General features: G+C 38.0%; 1 protein-coding gene across 1 annotated transcript in view; it reads left to right on the top strand.

Annotated features, from left to right (window-relative positions):
* Positions 1-752: 752 nt before the first annotated feature.
* The window catches only part of ENPP1 (ectonucleotide pyrophosphatase/phosphodiesterase 1), a 58518-nt gene continuing 38170 nt past the window's right edge, over positions 753-21100 (top strand). Inside the window, exon 1 of the mRNA XM_069489166.1 lies at positions 753-992. Within this exon, the coding sequence (XP_069345267.1) occupies positions 753-992 (240 nt within the window). The remainder of the gene's footprint in view (positions 993-21100) is intronic.

The following is a 21100-nucleotide window of genomic DNA, read 5'->3' on the forward strand; positions in this document are numbered from 1 at the left end:
ACACTCTGAAACTTTTAGATATAGAAAGTCTAAAAGAACTAATAACTAAATACATTAAAACAGCAGCAGCGACAAAACTCCAGAAACCACATAAAACCGTGGGAAACTATGCCTTACGTGTGTGTGTGTGTACAGTATATGTAAACCTATATATTTTAAGATAGACAGAGTGGCGTAGGTAGTGGGTGACAGGACTTTGCGGGAAGTGTTACTCGGTCCTACGTGGGAGAAACAAAGTCGCCTTCCCCCAGGGATCATTTGCGTTTCCATCCAGAAACACCCAGGTGGGTCCCAAGACTCCGCCATCCCGCCTTTGAGAAGCCGGAACAGCATCAGCGGCTGCATCTTTCTCCTCCTGCCCGCGCTATTTTGGGGCCCCATGATCTCATGCCCTCTGCAGACCACACGCTGCAATTCCAGTCCAGCCCGCGCCGCGAGGCCACGCAGGGCGATTCCTGCAAGTGTTCGGATGGTGGCCGGGGCGCGGGCCGGGGGAGGCTAGGGGGGAAGTTCAAGACACGCCCACGTAAAGGACCCAAAATAACCGACACGCAGAGTGCCCGAAATCAGACAGGAAGCCAAATAATCCGGGGCGTTGAGTCGCTTTGCCCTCACTTCGCGCGCCAGGCGCAGGGAGCCGAGCCAAGGGTCTGACCGCGAGGGGCGGGCGGGGCGCGGCGGGCGGGGCGGGGCCGACGCGGAGCCTATTAAAGCAGCTGCGGGGCTGCGGGGCCGGAGCGCCCGGGGCCACGATGGAGCGCGACGGCTGCGCGGGGGGCGGGAGCCGCGGCGGCGAGGGCGGGCGCGGCCACCGGGAGGGCCCGGCGGGGAACGGCCGAGACCCGGGCCGCGGCCGTGCGGCTGAGGCGCCCGCGGACCCGCAGGCGTCCGCGTCCCTGCTGGCCCCCATGGACGTGGGGGAGGAGCCGCTGGATAAGGCGGCGCGCGCCCGCCCGGCCAAGGACCCCAACACCTATAAAGTGCTGTCGCTGGTAGGTCTCGGCCGCGCGCCGGGGAGGGCGGGGAGGGCGGCGCCGAGCTCCTGCGCTCGCAGCGGGGCAGCCTCGGGGCGTTCCTCCGCCTGCGCGCTCCTCTGCGGGCCTCGCAGGTGCCCAGCGCCGCCGCGCCTTGTCTGGATCCCGGCGGGATGTTCCCTCTCACTTGTGTTATAAATGCTTATGAGAACAGGCTATTAAAAATTGCCATCTTTAGACATACTACTTCCTCTCCTCCTCCCCGAGAGAGCACAGGGTTCCTAGAGGGGAAAGATGACCGACCAGAGAGATGTTGGCCTTAGCAAGGTGCAGCGGTGTTTCCCCCTCTTTTGGGCGGCTCTGGGTGCAGTTGTGATGACTGCTTGGATTAACAGACGCCGATTGGAAAGATTTAGCAGAACTCTTTTACATTTTATCCGGAACTTTAGAAGACACTTTTTCTGTTTGGCTCTGTTTCGGAATTTCCTTACCGCTGTTCAGAAATTCCACCAATATTCACGTTATGTGACTGAAGAAACGTTTGTGATTCTTACAGTACTTTGAGGAACCACATTCCTAGAAAAGAGGTGGTGTTGAATACTAAGTGCTTAAGAACAAACTTAAAGTTCAAAGAATAAGTGCCCCCAACCACACGATGTTTGCATCTCCAGGTATATTTTGCATCATATATCGCTGAGTCTATAATAATGCAATATTGAGGACAACTCGTTTAGTTTTAGTCTGAGTCACCTTTTTGTTGTTAATGGAAGACTTTAGCTTTTACAACATGATCACCTAAATTATTTAGTATCAATACCTTCAGGTGTTTCACGCTATTCAATAATTGTACGTTGCATCTGCCTGTAGCTCCAGTGTAAAACCATTTCTACATGGCTGGAGGTCTTGAAAGGTTTTCCATTTGCTAAGTTCAGTTTTCATATTTTTCCTACTCATTTAGTTACAGATCCACAATAGGTATCAGCAGAGGTCTACATTTGGAACAAGCTTTTCAGTCTTTGACACTTGTAGTCAGCTGATCAAACGGCATCCATTATGCTCTGATGATACAGCTCTGGGCATTTGGCGTGGAAGTGTTTTAGAACTTCCACAAGTACGACTATCATGGATATTTTTGTCCCATTAGTTGGGGTCTTTTGTTGTAACAGGAATTGGAAAGAATTCTTACCTCATGTCTTTTGATGGACTACTGTGGGACATTAAGTATCACCAGACTCCTTGCTTTATTGTTGAAACTCTTATTTAATGACAGCTGAGAGTGAAACCTCCTACTCATTCTTCCTTTTCTTTCCTAGTTCCATACCTTTCTTGCCCTAGACCTTCCTCAAGTGATGGACTCCCAAAGAGAAAAGTCCCCAAAAGGAGCCTGACAGTTGTCACCAAAGAGCTAAGGAACATGTCTTCTAGAGAGAAGCTGCAATTAGAGAATTCCTTGTTTCAGATTAAACATCAGCACACTTTTCATAAAGCTGAAGAAGTGGATTGGACTAATTGCATTTTGGGGTTGTGAGTAGGAGAGGTTGACCACTGTGGTCCTCAGCTACATAGTTTTAATCTAGCAGGATAAACAAGAATTGCCTTGCAGGGTAATGATTAATCAGTGGCAACATGATTGTTACATTTTCCTGCAGTTTTCTTAGATAAAGTAAAATGATGGGGGTGTGTGGGAGTGGACGAAGAAGGGAAGATCCTGTCCTACTCTTACTTCTCACTGGTATAGTATTTGATCTTGGGGTGGACCAGAAAGCTGTGCTCAAGAGGCTTTTGGCCGTGGGGCCTGGGAATGCTTATGCCTAGGCACTGAGCCAGACTGAAGAAAACAGCAAAAGGGAATATGAAGTATTATTCTCTATATGATTTGGTAGGTATGTTAAATACTAGATGTCTTTCCTTGCTTCCAAATCAAGTTTTGAACCAAATATAGACTTCCACTGAGGTTAGATATAGAGATGTGTTTGAAATATCCTTCTTGTTCTCTGGCGTAGTTTTAAGGGGCAGGTAATTTTCAACCACATTGCAATACATTTCCCCAGTTAGCTCTTCTAAAGCAGTATTTTTGTGCCTTTATGACCTGCTGTACTTGTAAATACATATATCTCTCTGTGTATAAAGGGCTTTGTGTCTGGGTGCTGGTTATTGAAAACTACTTTCGTGTTTTGATGAAAGAGTTCTTTATAAGGGGCAGAAATTGGCCTTGCTTATCTGAGATTTGGGTGTGAAAATTATCAATTCAGTTAGCTTCCTTTCCCTTCTCTTGCAATCCATTATCTTATCTCTGGAATACAGCATGAAGAATATTTCAGATAACTCTCTGCTCTTAACCAGACTTGGAATTGACATTGCTATTTGGTTTATACAATTTAGTATCTGCCCAGCCATAGTTTAACATTTTATTTCAAATTAACCAGAGCATCATAGAGGCCAGAGAAGTCTCCTGTGTCCCTTACGATGTTTGCTTCACATGTTATAATAAAATGTGCAAAGGATTTCTAGGAATCCAGCAAGACTGTTGTGTTTACTAGAGCTAAAATAGTACCTAACACTCAATGTCAGCTTTTGGTTGGCTGAAAGAACGCACTGCACTTTTAGTTAGACTGAGTCATACTTTGACTGGGAAAAGGGCGAGATAGGAAGACTGAATACATAACCACAGACCCATAGGGCCTGTGAAGGTCAGGAATCCAGAGAGAGAAGACACTTGGGTAAGAGCAGGGGTAAGATCAAAACTGGGACATCATTTTATTTGGGCACAGGGAGATGGAATAGGTAGTGAATGAACAAAATTTCCCAACTAAGGTCAATGTGTCTAAGAAGAGGCCAGACAGGGCCTCTGTGATAACTTGGATTCAGAATCAGAAATCTAATCACTGGGCATTTCTTCAGGTACAAACACCCCAGGTGTGGCTGTCTGGCATGTACAAGTAAGGCCATCCTGCAGGTACGAGTGAGAGTCTCCCTCACATATACCAAGGCCTCTTTTGTTTTGGTGACTTTGCTGTCATTCCCTAAATTCAGTCTTTATGACACTTGTGGGCAACTCTCTCCTCCAGCATTGCTTTCTATTCTTTTCTTCTGCCTTCAGTCATGTTCTGGTATGTCCTGCACTGGCACTGCTTATGTCTCAGCTGTTTCCTCTCCATGTAATCTCTTTCTCGGGCTTCCACAGCTACCCTGTCAGCAATAGTTTTTATTTACCTTCTGTTCACTTGTTCAGTTAAATCTGTCACTCAGTTTGCCACCTCCTGCCCCCATCATATCCTAATCAGGACCCTGAAGAGAATCTCTAGTGGCCATGTTGAGAGACCTTATGTGTTCTGTACAATGAAGGACTGGGGCCATGAACCTTTCTAGAATATTTATAGAAATTTTTATCTATCAGATTCTCATCTTTCTCTAGCTAACATTTTCCCCTCAGGTATCAATATTTAAAATAAATGAATATAGTTTCATATTCAAATTTTTCTAGTTTGATTAATATGATTGCAAAACATTTGTGTAATTTTTAAGAATTTCATCTATATTATGGGCTTTTTGGACAAACCAGAGGGCTCAATAATTATTCATAGCTTTTTTCTTTCTTTTTTTTTTTTTTTTTCTTTTTGCTAGAGGAAGAGGCATTTTGAGTTCCAGACAACCTAGGAACAAGTAAGCTTTTGGAATACAAGTTGTAATTAGAGATCTGCCTTTGGTTAAAATAAACATACCTCCATCAACCATGAAATATCCCCCAAACAAGAAAAAATAAACAAGAAAGCTTTTAGCAAATGAGCCCAAGGCAGAACATAGATTACTCTTCTAAGCATAAGTCTTGTGCAACAAGAACTGGTCTTCAGAATGCAGACCCAACTTGAAAACCCTTTGGCATCAAATAAAAACTGTTATGTATTTACCAAGGAAAGACTGTAGTAACACATTTAAGAAGGGTTTTCAAGAGAATGACCAGAATGTTCAGCTAAATATTAACTACAAGACTCTACTTCCTGAGTCTTTTGGTTATCTGAGGTTTAGTTACAACAATTAGGATAACATTTATAATATTTTTCATTATTTTCTTGTCCTTTTAGTTTTTAGAAGGACTATTGGTAGAAATGTAGGTGGTATAAAAGTTTAGATGGTTATAATCATTTATATGGCACTTCTAGAAAGTATTTTCTTGTATATTTTTAATTGCTCTTCAGTATGTCAACAACTCTGAAATAGGAAAGTATGGTGACAGTCACTTCTATTTTATAGATAAGGAAACCGAGGCTCAGAAGGGTTCAATCAAGTTTCTCAAATACTAATGTGCATAGAAAACACCTGGGCAGTGTTGAAGACAGATTCCTGAGCTCCAATCTCAGAGATGATGATTTAGAATATTTGGAATGGAGCCAAGGAATCTGCAATTTTTTTTCACAAGCACCTCATATTATTCAGATGTAGGTGGTACACTTATTCCGTTTCTAGAAAAAATGGGTTCAATTTATAGGCAAACGCCACACCATTAGTAAGAAATAGACTATGATAACAAGAAGGACTTTTAATTACAGATTTTTATTGTAGAGTAATGTCTAATGCCTTCCCATTCATTTGCCTTCTCCATGATGACTAGATGTTATATCCTGTTGATCAAGCTTGGTCTGCCATTGGGTTTCCATCTCTCCTTTGTCCACTTCTATATAAACAATATGTAAGTAGAACCTAAGAGATTTCTAGTGTGGTGATGCCAAAGATTGTGGCTATAGTGAGAGAAATGTGTTTAGTGACTAAAATTTCCTGGGTGGAAAGCAATATTAGTGCACTTTTTAATAATAGCATTAAGCCAATAATACACATGTTTTTTTCGTGAGCTTCCAATGTATGCATACTTTTGGCTTTCTGCTTTTGAGTTTCCTTCTTCACAGATTTTTAGAATAGGAAAATAGAGAGTCATGATAGAAAGTCATTTTGGAGGGAGTGAATTTTCATAAGCTTATCTCATTTATGCATAGATCAATCTCATCACATTTTAGAACGTCACACAAATAAATAAAACTGTCATTATGGGATTTTTTTCCCCAAATACAGTATCATATTACTCCAGATATCTTTATGTGATTTGGGGTAAATATGTTTATAAGTGAAAGACAACACAAGTAGAACAAAGTTTAAGCTAAAATATTTAAGGTTGCAGCTCTCAAAGTGTGGTCTGTGGATCCCTAGAGGCTCCCTAAGGACCTTTCAGGGGAACCTCAAAGTCAAAATTCTTTTAACAATAGTAGACATTATTTGCACTTTCCTTGTATTGACTTTACACTGATGGTGTTAAAGTAGTTGTGGGTAAAAACTGTTGGCGACTTAGCAGAAATTAAGGCAGTGTGTGGTACCAATTGTGCAAGTAGTCATGCACTTGCAATAAAAAAAAAGTCATTTTCACTAAAAAGAATGTCTTAGGTGAGTCATTAAAAATGTCCTTGATGAAGCTTTTAGTATTCTGTGTGACAAAATTGGAAGTACCCATATAGCATATCTGCTGTATACTGAAGTACTGTTGTTTTCTTGAGGAAAAGCAGTTGTGTGATTAAGTAGGAAGCTGAACTAGCTGCTTTTTTACCCTCCAAGAAATAGCATTTTTATTTGAAGAAACCGACAAATTGTTTTTATAAAGACTTGGGTATTTGACACACATTTTCTCAAAAATGAATGATGTTAGCTTGTTACTGCAAGGAAAATCAGTGAAGATATCTGTTGTCTATGATAAAATCTAAGCTTCCAAGCAAAAATTAGAATTTGGAAAAACTTGTTATGTGCCATTGAGAGCTTCAGAGCTTCTCAGTCCTTAAGGACTTTTCTGATGAAATTGATGATGATAGTAAGGCAGGTGATGTTTTTTCATATTATTTAATGACATGTGTCAACATTTGGAATAATGATATAACTCAGTGAACCAATATTTTCCAAAGGATGATGTTACAAAATTATGCATTGGTATAAGTTCTGTTCAAAGTACAAGATAGACTAATGGATTTTAATGTAACAGTATGAAACGTTTGTTAGTATCATTTCAAATTTCATGTTGCAGTTTACTTTTAAGAAATTACCACTTGTAGAATTTGGGTGTAGTTTTAAAGAGGAATGTCCACCATCATCTGAAAAGGCTTCTTAGGGTTAGTAATTTTTAGGAGTATAATGGGATCCTGATACCAAAAGTTTTGTGAATATTTGCTTTTAGGAAAGGTGTACATTCAATATTTTAAGAACTAAGGAGAAGGAGAGTGGAGATTAATCTGGTTAAAATGATTATATCTTTAAGTCCTTTTATAGATTTTAAAATACTTCTATATTTACTACCTTGTTTGGTCCAAACCACAACTCTATCATTATCTCCATGTTAGATATGAAAAAAATAATCATGGCTCAATTTCTTTTCGGGATTTTCCAAGATTACAAAATGAATAATTATGTTAATCTCATCTCGATGAATAGTTCTGGAGTCAGACAGAATTGGATTTAAGTCCTGCTATTGTTATTATCTATTTGAATGTGGATAAATAAGTTTCCTAAATATCAGTTTCCACACTGTAAAACAGAGGCAAAACCATATTAGAGTGTTGTTGGAAGTAAATTATGTGAGATATATAAATTGGCACATAATGTACCCTGAATAAGTGATAGTTTTTCTTTTTGTGATTGATAAACTTCAGTGTGACTGTGAATTTTTTTATTTTTCCTTTCTCTTTACATCCTTGCTACCCAAAGTGTGGTCTGCAGACGAGCACATCAGCATCATTCCCTTAGAATTTGTAAGAAATGCAGCATTTTGGGCCCCAGCCAAGACCTACCCAACCAAGGTCTGCATTTTCACAAATCCCCAGAGATTTGTGTGCACACTAAAGTTTGAGGAACAGCATTCCAGAGGGCTGTGAGGTGGTATGGAAGGCATGCAACTGGGATTTCTGTAGCTGGGAATTCTTATTAACACTTGCTGCGCCGTTGCCTCCATACATGGTGCTGTGATTGAAAAAATAAAGCAGAAAAACTAAATGTTTCTCCATGATATCAGCTGTGGTTGCATTGGGTTGAACTGGTTGCATTTGGCCCTTTTTCCTTCCTTAGACCTTGGCGGCACACTGATACAAGTGGCCCCAGTGCTCTTGTATGTAGAGAACACCGTGTAGTCTTTTACTTCCCTTCACATGCCCAGTTTTTGTCTTTCATGAACCTACCTGTGCTCTTGTTTGCCACCTTTGCTTTAATTGCCTTTTCCTTACTCTGCACTGGCTTGTCTTTTAATTGTTTTTTGTTGCTCTCAGCAGTGTCAGTCTTCCGCCTTTGCTGTTACGTGATAACATTCAGATGTTTTTCCAATTTAGCCGTCTGTCTATCAGAACATCTTGTAGATTTCTCTTTCCAACACACCATCCATAGAACTCTCCTATTCAAAGTTTCTACTGCAATACCTTCTCAACAACCAACAACACACTTGACACAAAACCAAAACAAAGGAATCTCATACCAGGGCTCTTTCAGGTGGTGTTGAATCAGGTTAAATGTCCTTGGCACAGATTTTATTCCATAATACTTAATCATCCAAACATACTAGCTTCCTATAAAGTGCCACCCAGAATCATCTAGATTAAAATCTCTAGGAGACTAGGAAATAGGTGAATGAAATATTCACAGGAGAAGGGTGTGGGTTAGGAGTACCATGAATAGGCTATGGTAGTCTTATCTACTTTTGGATTAACCAGGGAAATAAGCATGAAACAACTCTACTTATACATGATTTTTTTAAATACCTTACTAATCAGCTCAAAGGAAGCAAATGTGAAGAATATTGACATATGCAAGTATTTATATGTTTGTCATCTCTTGGAAACTTTCAAAGAAAAAGAACATTGATTTTTTTTATGGAATGATTCAAGCAAAGGTCTTGAGAGATTGGGATCATGTAAAGAGTCTAAACTCCAGTCACAAGAATTATTTGCTGTGTGACCTGTGAACAGTTATAATACTTTGCTTGTCTAACCTTCAATTTCCTCACCCATAATGTGAGGGGTTTGCATTAGGTACATTTCTTCTAGTTCTAAAATATTTGTATAGAAAACTTACAATATTTTTCCCTTCTTATGAAACTAATACATATTGTAGAAAATTCAGAAAATACAAAAAAGTGTAAAGAAGAAAATAAAAATTGTTTTCATCTTGTTATTTGCTGTTTAATATTTTGGGTTCCCTCACAGGACTTTTCTATATGTATATAACAAAAATGGGATCATATTGTATTATACATACTGTTCTGTTGCCTTTTTTCATTTATGAGATTTTACCACTGATAGACAGCTTTTTAATGTGCTTTTCACAAGATTTTGAAACTTTTATTTTACTAACCTTAGTTCAATAGGAAGTCTTTGAAACTATCTCTGTTCGTACTTTAGACATAATCAGTCCCCAAGAATTTATTATTTTTTTGTGTATGTTTTCTGTTTTATTCATTCCTCAGCTCCATGTCCGTTGCCCATGTCCGTTGCCCATGTTGCCTATGGTTAGATTATTAGTTTTCCTAAAACAATGACTTCCCTACATTATGTTCCCACGCAGAATTTTCCAGGGACTGCCACAACATACATGGCAAGATGTGTACTCCTAAGCTCAGCCTCCTTTTTAGGGCTATTTCTCATCACTTGGCTAACACTAGGCTGAATTGTTTGAGTGTTTATGAACAATTTTATCTATTTATACCAGTCCTGAAGGTCTGTGATATATGCATGTAGTCATTTGAGTTAATATTTGTTAACCACTTAGAGTAGACCCTTGCCCCTAGTAAGTGCACGTAAGTGTTTGTTACATGCTTTTATTGAGTTTACTATTTGTCAGACCCTACGCTAAGCACTTTATCTCCTCTAACTGGCACAATTCTTGGAGGTAGGAAGGAGCAAACTTGTTGGCTGGGGAGTGTGTTTTGTCTGGCACCCACACTTCAGTAGGACCCAGTGTCCCATATCTTGTCTGGGACATGCATATGTTATATGCATAACTTGGAGTTAGGAGTTTGAAGGGCTCAAGTATTTTTCAGTCAACTTCTGCTTCTGGTACTTTGCCAGTTTAGAGAGTCAAAAAGGGACTCGTGCATATGTCTTTCAAATGTTCCAACTCTGCTGAAACACACGTGACAGTCAGCTCAGACTTGTTCTCAGACTTGTTATCAGAACATACTTTGTGCAGATTATATCGGTTTTCTACCCCAGGAGTGATTTTTTTTTTACCTCCCTTTTTCTCATCTAACAGCAGGTACTCCCCAAGATCCATCTCAGTGTATCCTCTTGCATGAAACATTCCTTAGATGCTCTTTGGCCCCATCTTCCACATCCCAGAGCCACTCCATTGCCACTTAATCTTATAGAGGCCATACAGCATAGTGGTTAAGGGCCAGACTGCTGATGTGTAAATCCTGTCCCTGCCAGTAACTGCTATGTATCCTTGGGCAAGTCCCTTAACTTCTCTTAGTTTCCTTGCCTATAAAAATGGGGATAATAGTAGCTACTTAGTAGGTTTGTTTTTAGGGTTAAATTAATTATAAACTAATTTAGAAGAGCGCTTGATAGATAGTGGTTGCTAGATTGGGGTTTACTATTATTATTGTCATGGTTTGTAACTTATTCCTACTGTGTGAGCAATCCTGTGCAAGAGGCCAGGGGCCAAATGCTCAAAGGGAGGATGTACTCTCTGTTCTCATGGTTGATCCCCAGGGGACCAGATAGTTATCAAAGAATCACACAAGAATATCTCAAGTTGCCGCTTTGATAAGTGCAACCTAGAAGCCTTGCACAGTGCCGAGAGAGAGAGAGAGAGAGAGAGAGAGAGAGAATAGTGAGAATTGGCTTAATCGTGAGGTCTGAAAAGGTGTTTCTTAGGAAGTGACAGGTGAATGCTAGAGGATTCTGAGCGGAGACAGCAGCACAGGTAAAGGCCCTGGGGTAGGAGGGAACATGTTGCATCCCAGAAAAGGAAGAAGGCCAGGATGGCTGGCGTGCAGAACTGAGTGGTGTGTAATGGGGGACGAGGAGGCAGTGTTGTCAGGGCCACGTCGGGGCAGGGCCTTGCAGACCGTCTTAGGGATTTTGGTTTTTGTTTTAAGAATAATCGGAAATCATTGAAGTCTTTTTCTGTTTGTTTTATTTTGTTTTTATTTTTGGTCTTAGCGACAAGACAAGATCTGATTTATATCATTTTATAATACCTTTAGTGGCAGGAACAAATTAAAGGGAGCCCAAAGGGTGGGTGTAGAAGCACAATATCTTATGTTTTTTACTTGACCATTTCATGACTCTGTTTTTCTTTTCTACTACATTTTAACTTCTTAACACCTGTTCAGTGCAAGATGATAACCACTAGCTACCTGTGGTTATTTAAATTAAAATTTAAATTCATGAAAGTTATAATATATAAAGTTGAAAATTCAGTTTCTTAATCACACTGGCTCCAGTGCTCAGCGGCGACATATGGCCATTGCTCCCATATAGGTGGCACAGATATACAGAGCGTATTTATCATCTTAAAAACTTATTGAATAGCACATAAAGATTGTGATATCAGAGTTTTTTAAAAAAACTTTTATAGTTCTTCAGCTTGTAATAATGTAAATGTATAATATGTAGCACTTGTTCAAGAAACATTTACCAAAAGAACAGAACAAATTAAAATGGTTAAGTTGTGAATGTTCTTATAAATATTTAAGATTCCTTAGCCAAATGATTATGGAATCTAATCGACTTAACCCTAAACATACACATGAATAGGTGATACATTTATGAAATTATGTTCCCTCCCAAATTATAAATGCATGCATCCATTACCAAATTTCAAATTCTGTGTTTAAGTTGCCACTGTAATTGTGATTGAGTAACCACTGCACCTTTACAGAAATGAAATGGTTGTTTATATCTCCCTATTATCCCACTTCCTGTGCTCCGTAAGAATTGCTAGAAGTCCTCTGTATGGTTGTCTTTTTGTTTCCACTGAGCCCATTTTTCAAGGATAAACACAAGGTGCTCTAGTGACTGTTCCAAAAATTATTTCAGAAAAAAATATAAATTACGTAAACTTAAATTGCACATGATGTTCTTTCCACCTTTTGTTTTTCATCTCTGACCTACTTCCTGCATAGGTAAGATACTTGCCTAGCAAGAAAAAAAAAAAAAAAAAAAAAAAAAAACATGTCTTTTGGACAAGATTCCTAAGGCTTTACCTTTTAGTCAATCTGTTTTGTCTACCGCCTGAGGGTGGGAAGGGCTGTTCTGCACCATTAACAAACTGCTTTCCTCTCTTTTCTGTCTTTTGAGCGGAACTAAACTTTAAAAATTCTTTGCTAAAATCATTCAATACTACATGTATTTAATGAGTCATATCTTTCTTGATAGTAGCTTCAAAAGAGAAACTATTTTCAGGATTTGGGGGCAATTTTTTTTTTTTTTGGAAGTCCAACTGAAGCAAGAACAGACAAATCTCCAATATAGGAGAATTCCAAATAATTTATGTAGAAACTCTATCAGCAAGGAGGTGGAACATAACTCTCTACTTCTTAAGTATGGGCTGGGCATAGTGACTTCCTTCCAAAGTTACTGTATGGTAAAGGACAAAAAAGAGTATCTTTACAGTGAAGAAACCTGAAAAAGACTACCTCAGCCAGATAATTAAGGTTAACGTCATCAATGATACATCGTATTAATAGCGTACACTCTTGATAGGATGTGCTGAGGACGGAACTTTACCTCTGTGGTCTGCCTCCCCAGAATACATCATTCAAGTCTAATCATGAGAAAAACATCAGCAAAATTCCAATTCAAGGACATTCCACAAAACACATGACTCACACTCCTCAAAACTGTCAAGGTCATCAAAAAACAAGGAAAGTCTGAGAAACTTAGCCAAGGGGAGACGAAGGAGGCGTGACACCTAAGTGTAATGTGGTGTTTCTGGATGGGATACTGGAATAACAAACCAAAAGGGACATCAGGGGAAAACTAAGTCATTCTGAATAAAGTTTGGACTTTACTTAATAATAGTGTATCATTATCGGTTCATTCGTTGTAAAAAGTATACCATACTAATGTAAAACATTAATGACAGAGAAACTGGGTATATGAGAATTCTCTGTACTAACTTCACAACTTTTCTGTAAATCTAAAACTATTCTAAAATAGAATATTTATTGAAAAAGAAAAAAAATAGGCAGGATTGCATGTTATTCTACCACAAAATTTCCATTGTTTAAAATTTTGGTCTATTTTCTTTTCATTATTTTAAATACAGTTATGCAATCAAACTCATATATGTACATAATTGAGAAATTATTCTGTATACAATGTTGATTCTTCTTTTTGCATGTAATACTACTCTGTAAACATATTCTTATATTAGCAATAAATCTTTTTCAATCTAATTTAGGTAGGTCTGTCCATAGGTGGGGACTGAACTTTCACTTCATACATTTCAGAAATGTATAATTTTTTTAAAATCAACACTGCATTCATATCTTTTCCTTGCTTTGATGGACACTGTGGTCAGCTGCCTGCAATCCCCTTCAGGGATGAAGGAGTTGCTCCCCCAGCTACTGGCAGTGGTCCCCTACAGGGATTGCCTCAGCTGAAGAGAGCCCCCTTGCTCAAGGTCACACTCCTTCCCAGAGCAGAATGGCCCACAGAGTGGGTGAGGCCTCCACTGAGCATCACATGCATTGAGCATCCAGTGAGCACCGCAGCTCACCTTCCCCTCTGCATAGTCCTACTTCCTTGCCTTCCCTTCTACAGGGGCTGCTCTCAATCACATACTCCAATAAAACCCAAGGCATGCATGTCTCCATCTGCAAGTCTGTTTCCCAAGAAACCCAAACTGTAACACTGCCTTTCCCCTGATCTGCTAGCTCAGTGAAATGACTTTGGCTACTACATCTTCCAGGCTCCCTGCCTCCAGGTGTCAGGCCAGAATAAGCCAATGGGAAACAATGAGAGAAACTGGAGGGTGGGAAGAAGGGAAAAATCAGAATTAGCTCCCCTGTTCTCCGGGCTCCAGGAGGGACCCCTACAGTGGCTGCATCTCCCCAGGGTCCCAGCTCTTACAGGGAAGCTCTAGCTCCCAAGCTCTGGCTTCATCACCTTTCCCTTTTGCCCTTCCTGCCCTCTAGGTGGTAGCAGCTTCCTTCAGTTACTCTTCTCTGGGTTGCCTCAGGGACCCACCATCCCCTGTCTGGATGTTAGCTCCTCCTACATTTTTGGAATTTGTTTTCTATATTAAATTCTCTTGATTAAGTTACTGGGTACGGTCTTTGTGTTTCTGTAGATTGTAACACAGTAAATAATCAGACAAAGATGTATACACATTCCAAGGCACAATCTAATCTAAATTTAATATACTCTGTACTATGTTACTTCGTTTTTCAGGAGTTAGCTTCTGTGACCCTCTGACATACTCCCATGATGTGTGTGTGTGTGTGTGTGTGTGTGCGTGTGTGTGTGCGTGTGTAAACTTAGCATTTCTTAACTTTCTGGTATTATAAGATATTTCAGGCTCATCTTGTCCTTTTTTTTTTAATTACAGGTTTACTCTTGATACATAAAAATTAGTGTTTATAATCAAAAGGCCATTTCTCCACCTGCAAATTAGGGATGAATTTACATAAACCTTAGTGCCTGAACTCTATGCCTTTACCAAAGGAAGAAAGTATGCATTACATCACCTATATCCCCATAGTGCTATGTGTGTGGAGTGGTTTTCAGTATTTCTCTTCCTCCAATGAAGTGATGGAGAACCAGGTCATTACCTCTGATTGAGGCTGGCTGGGTGTGTACTTTGGGCAGAGCCAACTCAGATTCCTTCATTGACCATTTTACCTTGGGAATGATTTCAGCATAAAATCTGGGAGAAGGAGAAAGGCAAATGTCCTCCCTCAAGGGAGCCATCTTGGTTTGTACTACCAACTTGATAGATTTATGTCTGTTCAGCATCTGACCATCAATTCTGTAAGACTCGAAAATCTCTCACAGTTTTTGGTGGGTCATCAGGTCGGGAAAGGCTTGGCTGGGCAGGTGCAGTTCAGAGTCTCTCATGCAGCTGCCGTCACAAGGTAACTAGAGTTGGAACAGCAGGGGATGGAGCATCTAGGGGCTGACCAGGCATCTCTCTCTCTCTCTCATTTAGCCTCAGGGTCTCTATGCATGGGATAGTTTGGGCTTCCTCACAGCATGGTGACTATTTACACGGTGGCCATTTACATGGAAGCTTAGGCTTTAAGAGCAACTATTCCAGAGATGGAGCTACATAATTTTAAAATAATTGGCAAGTATTTTATGTTTGGATTCACCACAGTGTATTATATTTACTCCATTGTTTTAAACAGAAATTTAGGTTATTTACAAGTTTGTGGTATTACAAACAATGCTACAATAAATAAATATGTGTGTACATGTCTTTGTGTGCTTATGTGACTATTGCTAGCATATAAATTAAGAGAGTTGGACTTGCTGGAGTGGAAAATATGGACAGGCTAATGACCTTTTAGAAAGGGAATTATACTTCTATATGACAGTGTGGAAGTGCCTATTTCTCCTCACATCCTTGTCAACACTTGCAATTATCAGTATTTTTAATGTTTGTTAATTTTTTGGGTAGAAAAGGGACTCATTGATTTATAGTTCTTTAATTTTTAATGAAAGCGAATGTTTTATTAGCCATTTTAATTTCTTCAAATAGCTGGTTTATTACTTTTGGTATTTAAAAAACTTGGGTCGTTTGTCTCTTTCTCCTTGATTTTTTATACCTTGTTATTTATCATGAAAATTAGCTTTTTGTCCTTTATTGAAAATATTTCACTGTAGTTTGCCCTACCCAATTTTGCTTGTAGTGGATGTTCTTTTTTTTTTTTTTTTGGCTTTATAGAAATTTCTAATTTTTGGATTTTGTGCCATGCTTGTAAAGGTGTCCACCACTTATAATTATTTCCTCATCTTTTCTTATAGTGATTTTATGTTTAAATATTTACTCCATGTGCCATTTTTATTGTATTGTATTGTATTTTTTTGCTGTATGGAATACCATGACACTTTATTTTGTGAGAAGGCAAGAGATAGAAATCTCACTAGACACTTTCCTCAAGATCTCTTTTTTTCTCAGTAAATTGCTTTTCTTAAGAAGCTGAAGTAAATCAGAAGAATATATAAAGAAAGGCCACAAAAAAGCATCTTGCTATAATGGCAATCCTATTGAAGAGAGAAAAAATTTAAATAAACCATCAGACCAAGAACAGAAGTGTTGATATTTAATAATTCAGTGATCACTCCTAGGTGTTAACTATTTGTGGATATAAATAGAAGCTCTCATGGCAGGAGGCTGTATCTGAGGAGAGACCCTCCAGCCTTTGAAAGAGTGATCCTGCTTTGTTGTTGGGGTGTTTTCTGTCATTGACCTTGTTGATGAGGTGCTTGTGTCTCAAGATTCAGTGAGGGTGTACAAGTCACGGAGTGCGGGTTGACATCAAAGCTGAGGGAAACCATTACACTATCAAATGGATGTTTTATTCTTTGACCTTTAACTACAGAGAGGAATGGTCTGTGAAAGCACTTGGTGAGATCTTGGAGAAGTGATTTGCTCACTGAGGCAGAAATGATAAGTACTGGTTGGTTGTTCTTTCCTTTGAAAATGCTCGGTACTTACTGAACAAAAATAAATGTGCATGATAGGAGAAGAGTATAGCTGCCCTAGATAAATTTGTTCTGTGGAGGGATTGCAAGGATCCAGGAAAGAGTTTAGATATGAAGGCTGTGGTGCAGGTGAGTCCCCGACCCCTTTTCTACTTTACCTGGAGAAGTGAAGCTCCAGGACAGGTGTTCCAGGTGCTTGTTATGACAGGCTTGATAGTTTATTCCAATGGCCTATGTTCAACAAAGAATTTTATCCACGTATATATTTACGGTAGTAGTCTTTAAGAGAGGACGGTACAGGATTTAGGGTCAGGAGTAATCCAAATAAAGGTAGAATCAGTTGCCAGGGAGAACTAGATTTAAAAATATTTTAGATTTTTTAGAGATCACAGAAAATATCCAGTCCAGCCCTATTGTTTTTACCAACAAAGGGACTTGGATGATATGACTCTCTTAAGATCACAAAGCTCCAAAAGTAATGTGTATCTTAATTCAGATATAAAGGCATGAGAGTTATTGATCCCTTTGTGATTATGGCCATAATTTTGTTATACCTTTAGTTGATAGTGGCTGGAATTTTAATATGTAATTGGTATAGTGCTAACATTGTTTCTGCTTTCTTAAGCCAGCCTTTTAATTTGATATTTCATTTTAACCTGTCTTCCTAAAAATTTATTTTTCAATTATCATTACCAACTCCTATGGGTTACTGATATAAGTTTTCTTTGAGTCTTTTCTTCAAATACTTGTTTATCAGGATAGTTCATTGAAAAGCAGGGAAAAGATAAAATGACTATTTGCTTAAATATCAAAGGTACCAAAATACTTTTTTTGGACTACTAATTTTAATATAGAGAAGAATCTGATGGTTTTATCTGTTCAACAGACGAATTCAGCCAAATCTATACTGTGTTTATTCAAAATAATGGTTTTGAACTACCCAGAGCCCCTAAGTGACTTGTGGGGAGCATTTAGGAACACCTGTATTTAAATTAATAATTTAAGGATTCCTATTCTGTGCCTTAATCACAAAACTTGTCTACTTCCTCTGACTTCATTTTTCTTCTGTTCTTTTAAAAGAAAGATATGACCAAAAAAAAAAAAAAAAAAGATCCCAAAGAAGAGTATGTGGTTTTTCAATGTGAATATGGTTCTCTTTTCTCACAATTATAATCTACTTTGATAAGTCTATTAAACTCAGTCTGTTTACTGATTTTCCCTACTTACTAAATAAGAGAAGTATTTGGGATTTTTTAAAATGCACCAGATTCACAGCACCATTTCTGACATAAATTAGAAGCAAGGACTATTTGAAATGATGGCATATATCCAGCACTCGTTAATCATTATTGTAGAAAATGTGTTACAGTGGATTCTTGGAAAGTCAAATATAATTGCTGTGATATGTCTTTGAAGCAGGTTTTTGTAGCCACCTGTCTTAACATTACTCATTTTAAAGCCAATATTTTTTCTTTTATGTTTGTGAAAAGTACTGTACTGGCATCCAAAGGGCAGAGATTCTTTTTACCCATTGAAGTAGGAGTCACTTTTAGGGAAAGTGCTTGTGATTTTAGCTAGCTTGGAACCTTGCACAGAGAGGTCCTAAAAGTGGTTTAGTAGCTGGGCTTGAGCAGGTAATGACAAGTTCTACCTCGACCTATGGATCTGTGCAGAGCCAAAGAAAACCAGCAGTGTTCTTCTGTGTTGTGTTACCCCTACCCTCTGCCTGCTCCTTCTAATCACTCTTACAAGCAGTGGTTTGGTAATAATGGCTTTGTTGGCCAGGCCAAGAACAATAGTGAGTTCACTAGCTTATTTTGGATTTCTGTTATCATTGTGTGTACGTAGTTTGATAAATTGCTTCAAACTTTATAGAGTAACTCTTCCATTACTCTTTCTTTTACTACTTCCTCTTCTATCACTGTAGTCTTCAGCCTATGCTATAGGCTAACCAACTATAAATTGGTAGATATTCCTATAATGATTTCTGTAAATACTGACACCTGTTAATGAGATAATAAATATTGTTCTTTTAATTGCTAAGGCTGCCATGATTACTAGGATGAAGAAAATTCTGCTCTAAGACAGTTATTCCCTGGCACTGTAGAGGCAGGCATTAATATTCTTTAGTATCTTCTACTGTGTCTCTTCTACGGTTGAGTCTAATCATTGAGTTAATTTTGTTCATTTCATTTTTCATTTCTAGAAATTTTATTTGGCTCTTTATAAAATTTTCTAGGTCATATTTTATAGTTTACTATTTTTTGTTAACTATTATCCATCTTGCTTTATTTTATTTTGGGCACTATTTGAAGAGTTGACAATTCTAGAACTGATGAAAGACACCAGTCCTCAGATTCAAGTAATATACTAAATCTTAAGCAGAATAAATAAATAAATAAATATTGACAAACAACACAATAACATTATAGAACACAAAGGTAAAAATAAAAATTTTTAAGGTATTGGAGAAAAAAGACATTTCCAATCAGATGGCTGGATTCTCAATACCAAGGATTAAAGCATAAGATAGTGTAATGATATCATCACTGTGCCAAAAGAAAATAATTGCCAAACTGGAATTGTATACCCAGTAGAAATATCTTCCAAGAATGAGAACAAAACAAAGACATGTACAGACTAAGAAATGAGGAGTTTGCCATCAGGAAAACTCTTTAAAAGGTCTGCTATTGGGAGATGATTTCAGATCAAAGATGAGAAGAGAAAATGCATAAAGAAAGTGGTAAATATTTGGGTAAATATAAATGTACTAATAAAATAATAATGTCTTAAATGGTTTAAAAGTTAGAATAAAAGTAATATTAAAAGAGAAGAAAATCTAAAAAGCTACAACCTAAGCATGCATATCAGTAGCTTAGTAAAACAAACAAACCAACCAACCCCCAAACAAACAAACAAACAAACAAACAAACAAAACCTAGAAAATGAAACGTAGGTATGAAAGGAAAGAAAAAATAAGGGTAAGATCAGAAATTAATTTTTTTTAAAAAGCATATAAAACAGTAGATTGACAAAGCAAAATGTAGAATCTTTGAAAAGGTGAGGTCACCGCTCCCTGGTGAGCCTGATTAAACAAAACAAACAAGAAAAAGAAGGCACAAATAATATTAGGGATGAAAAAAGAACACAAATAGAGATGCTACAGAGATTGAAAATATAACAAGAAATTATTATAAATAACTTTATACTAATAATTTGAAAATGTAGGTGAAATGACAAATTCCAAGAAAAATACAACTTATCAGAACTGACTCAAGAAAAATTAGGAAATATAAGTAATTCTGTAATCCATGAACCAGATCATTCACTGAAGCAGAAATCAATAAACTTTTTACACAGATATTTCTAGGTCCAGATAGCTTCACCACTGAATTCTACTAAACCTCCAAGGAAAGACTAATTCTCTATCCATTCTAACAGCTTATTTTAAGAAGTCAGCATAGCCTTTCATTTGATGATCTTTTTAATGTTGGTGTCTTAGAATTTCATAATGACATACATAAGTATAAGCCTTCTTTGATTTATTATTCTGGATACTTGATATTAGGACCTTTTGATTTGAAGGCTTGTATATATCTTCTTGAATCCCATTGAGTATACTTAATTAGATGATTATTTCTGATATATTTTTTTCTTTTCCTCTCCCCCTTTTTTCCTTCTGTGTTTATTTAGACCTTTTTTGTTTGTTGAGCTCTGTTATGGGCTTAACTCAAATGACTGGTGAATCACGGTTGTTCATTTATATTTAAAAATGATGGTGGATTAGGTAGATTAGGAGCTTTGGGTATTCAGACAAAGTTTGTTGATTGGAGTTTGCTTAAGGTAAATAGGCAGGGAGGGAGTTTACTGTTAGGCCCCTAAAATGTTAGAGTGGGAAGGACTTCACTCTGGGTCACTAATACCTATTCTAGCCCCTGTAGTTGTCATGTTTACTGATTCTAAAAGTATATGGGTCCCTTGTGCAAACTTTGGAAAATAAGGTAAGCACTGGGAAGATAACAAAAATCACTTGTAAATGCATTCATCAACCCTGGATTTATGTATTAATATAATGATATTGTCTATTCTGTTTTATAATTTGCTATTTGTACTCAGTAATGTGTCATTTTCCCATGTCATTAAATATTCTTCTAAGTTGTCCCTGTTAATGGCTGTATAATAGGTATATAACTAGTCCAAATTTTCTTTAATCATTTTCCTATTGTTGGACATTGTATGTCTTTTTTTTCTTATTATAAATAGTACTGCAACTTATATAGTTGCATCTAAATATTTGTACATAATTTTTTAACCTTAGGATAAACTCCAGGAAGTAACATTTTTGAGCCAAAGCTATGGATATTTTAAGGCATTTGTTTTAGGGTTTTTCTATATCTTCTTGTACCCAAAGTGCTTGGATCAGTGTAAGGCTACACTTTATGAAACGTGAGGACA

The sequence above is a fragment of the Eulemur rufifrons genome, chromosome 15 (assembly GCF_041146395.1).
Source record: "Eulemur rufifrons isolate Redbay chromosome 15, OSU_ERuf_1, whole genome shotgun sequence".
NCBI classification, from domain to species: domain Eukaryota; kingdom Metazoa; phylum Chordata; class Mammalia; order Primates; family Lemuridae; genus Eulemur; species Eulemur rufifrons.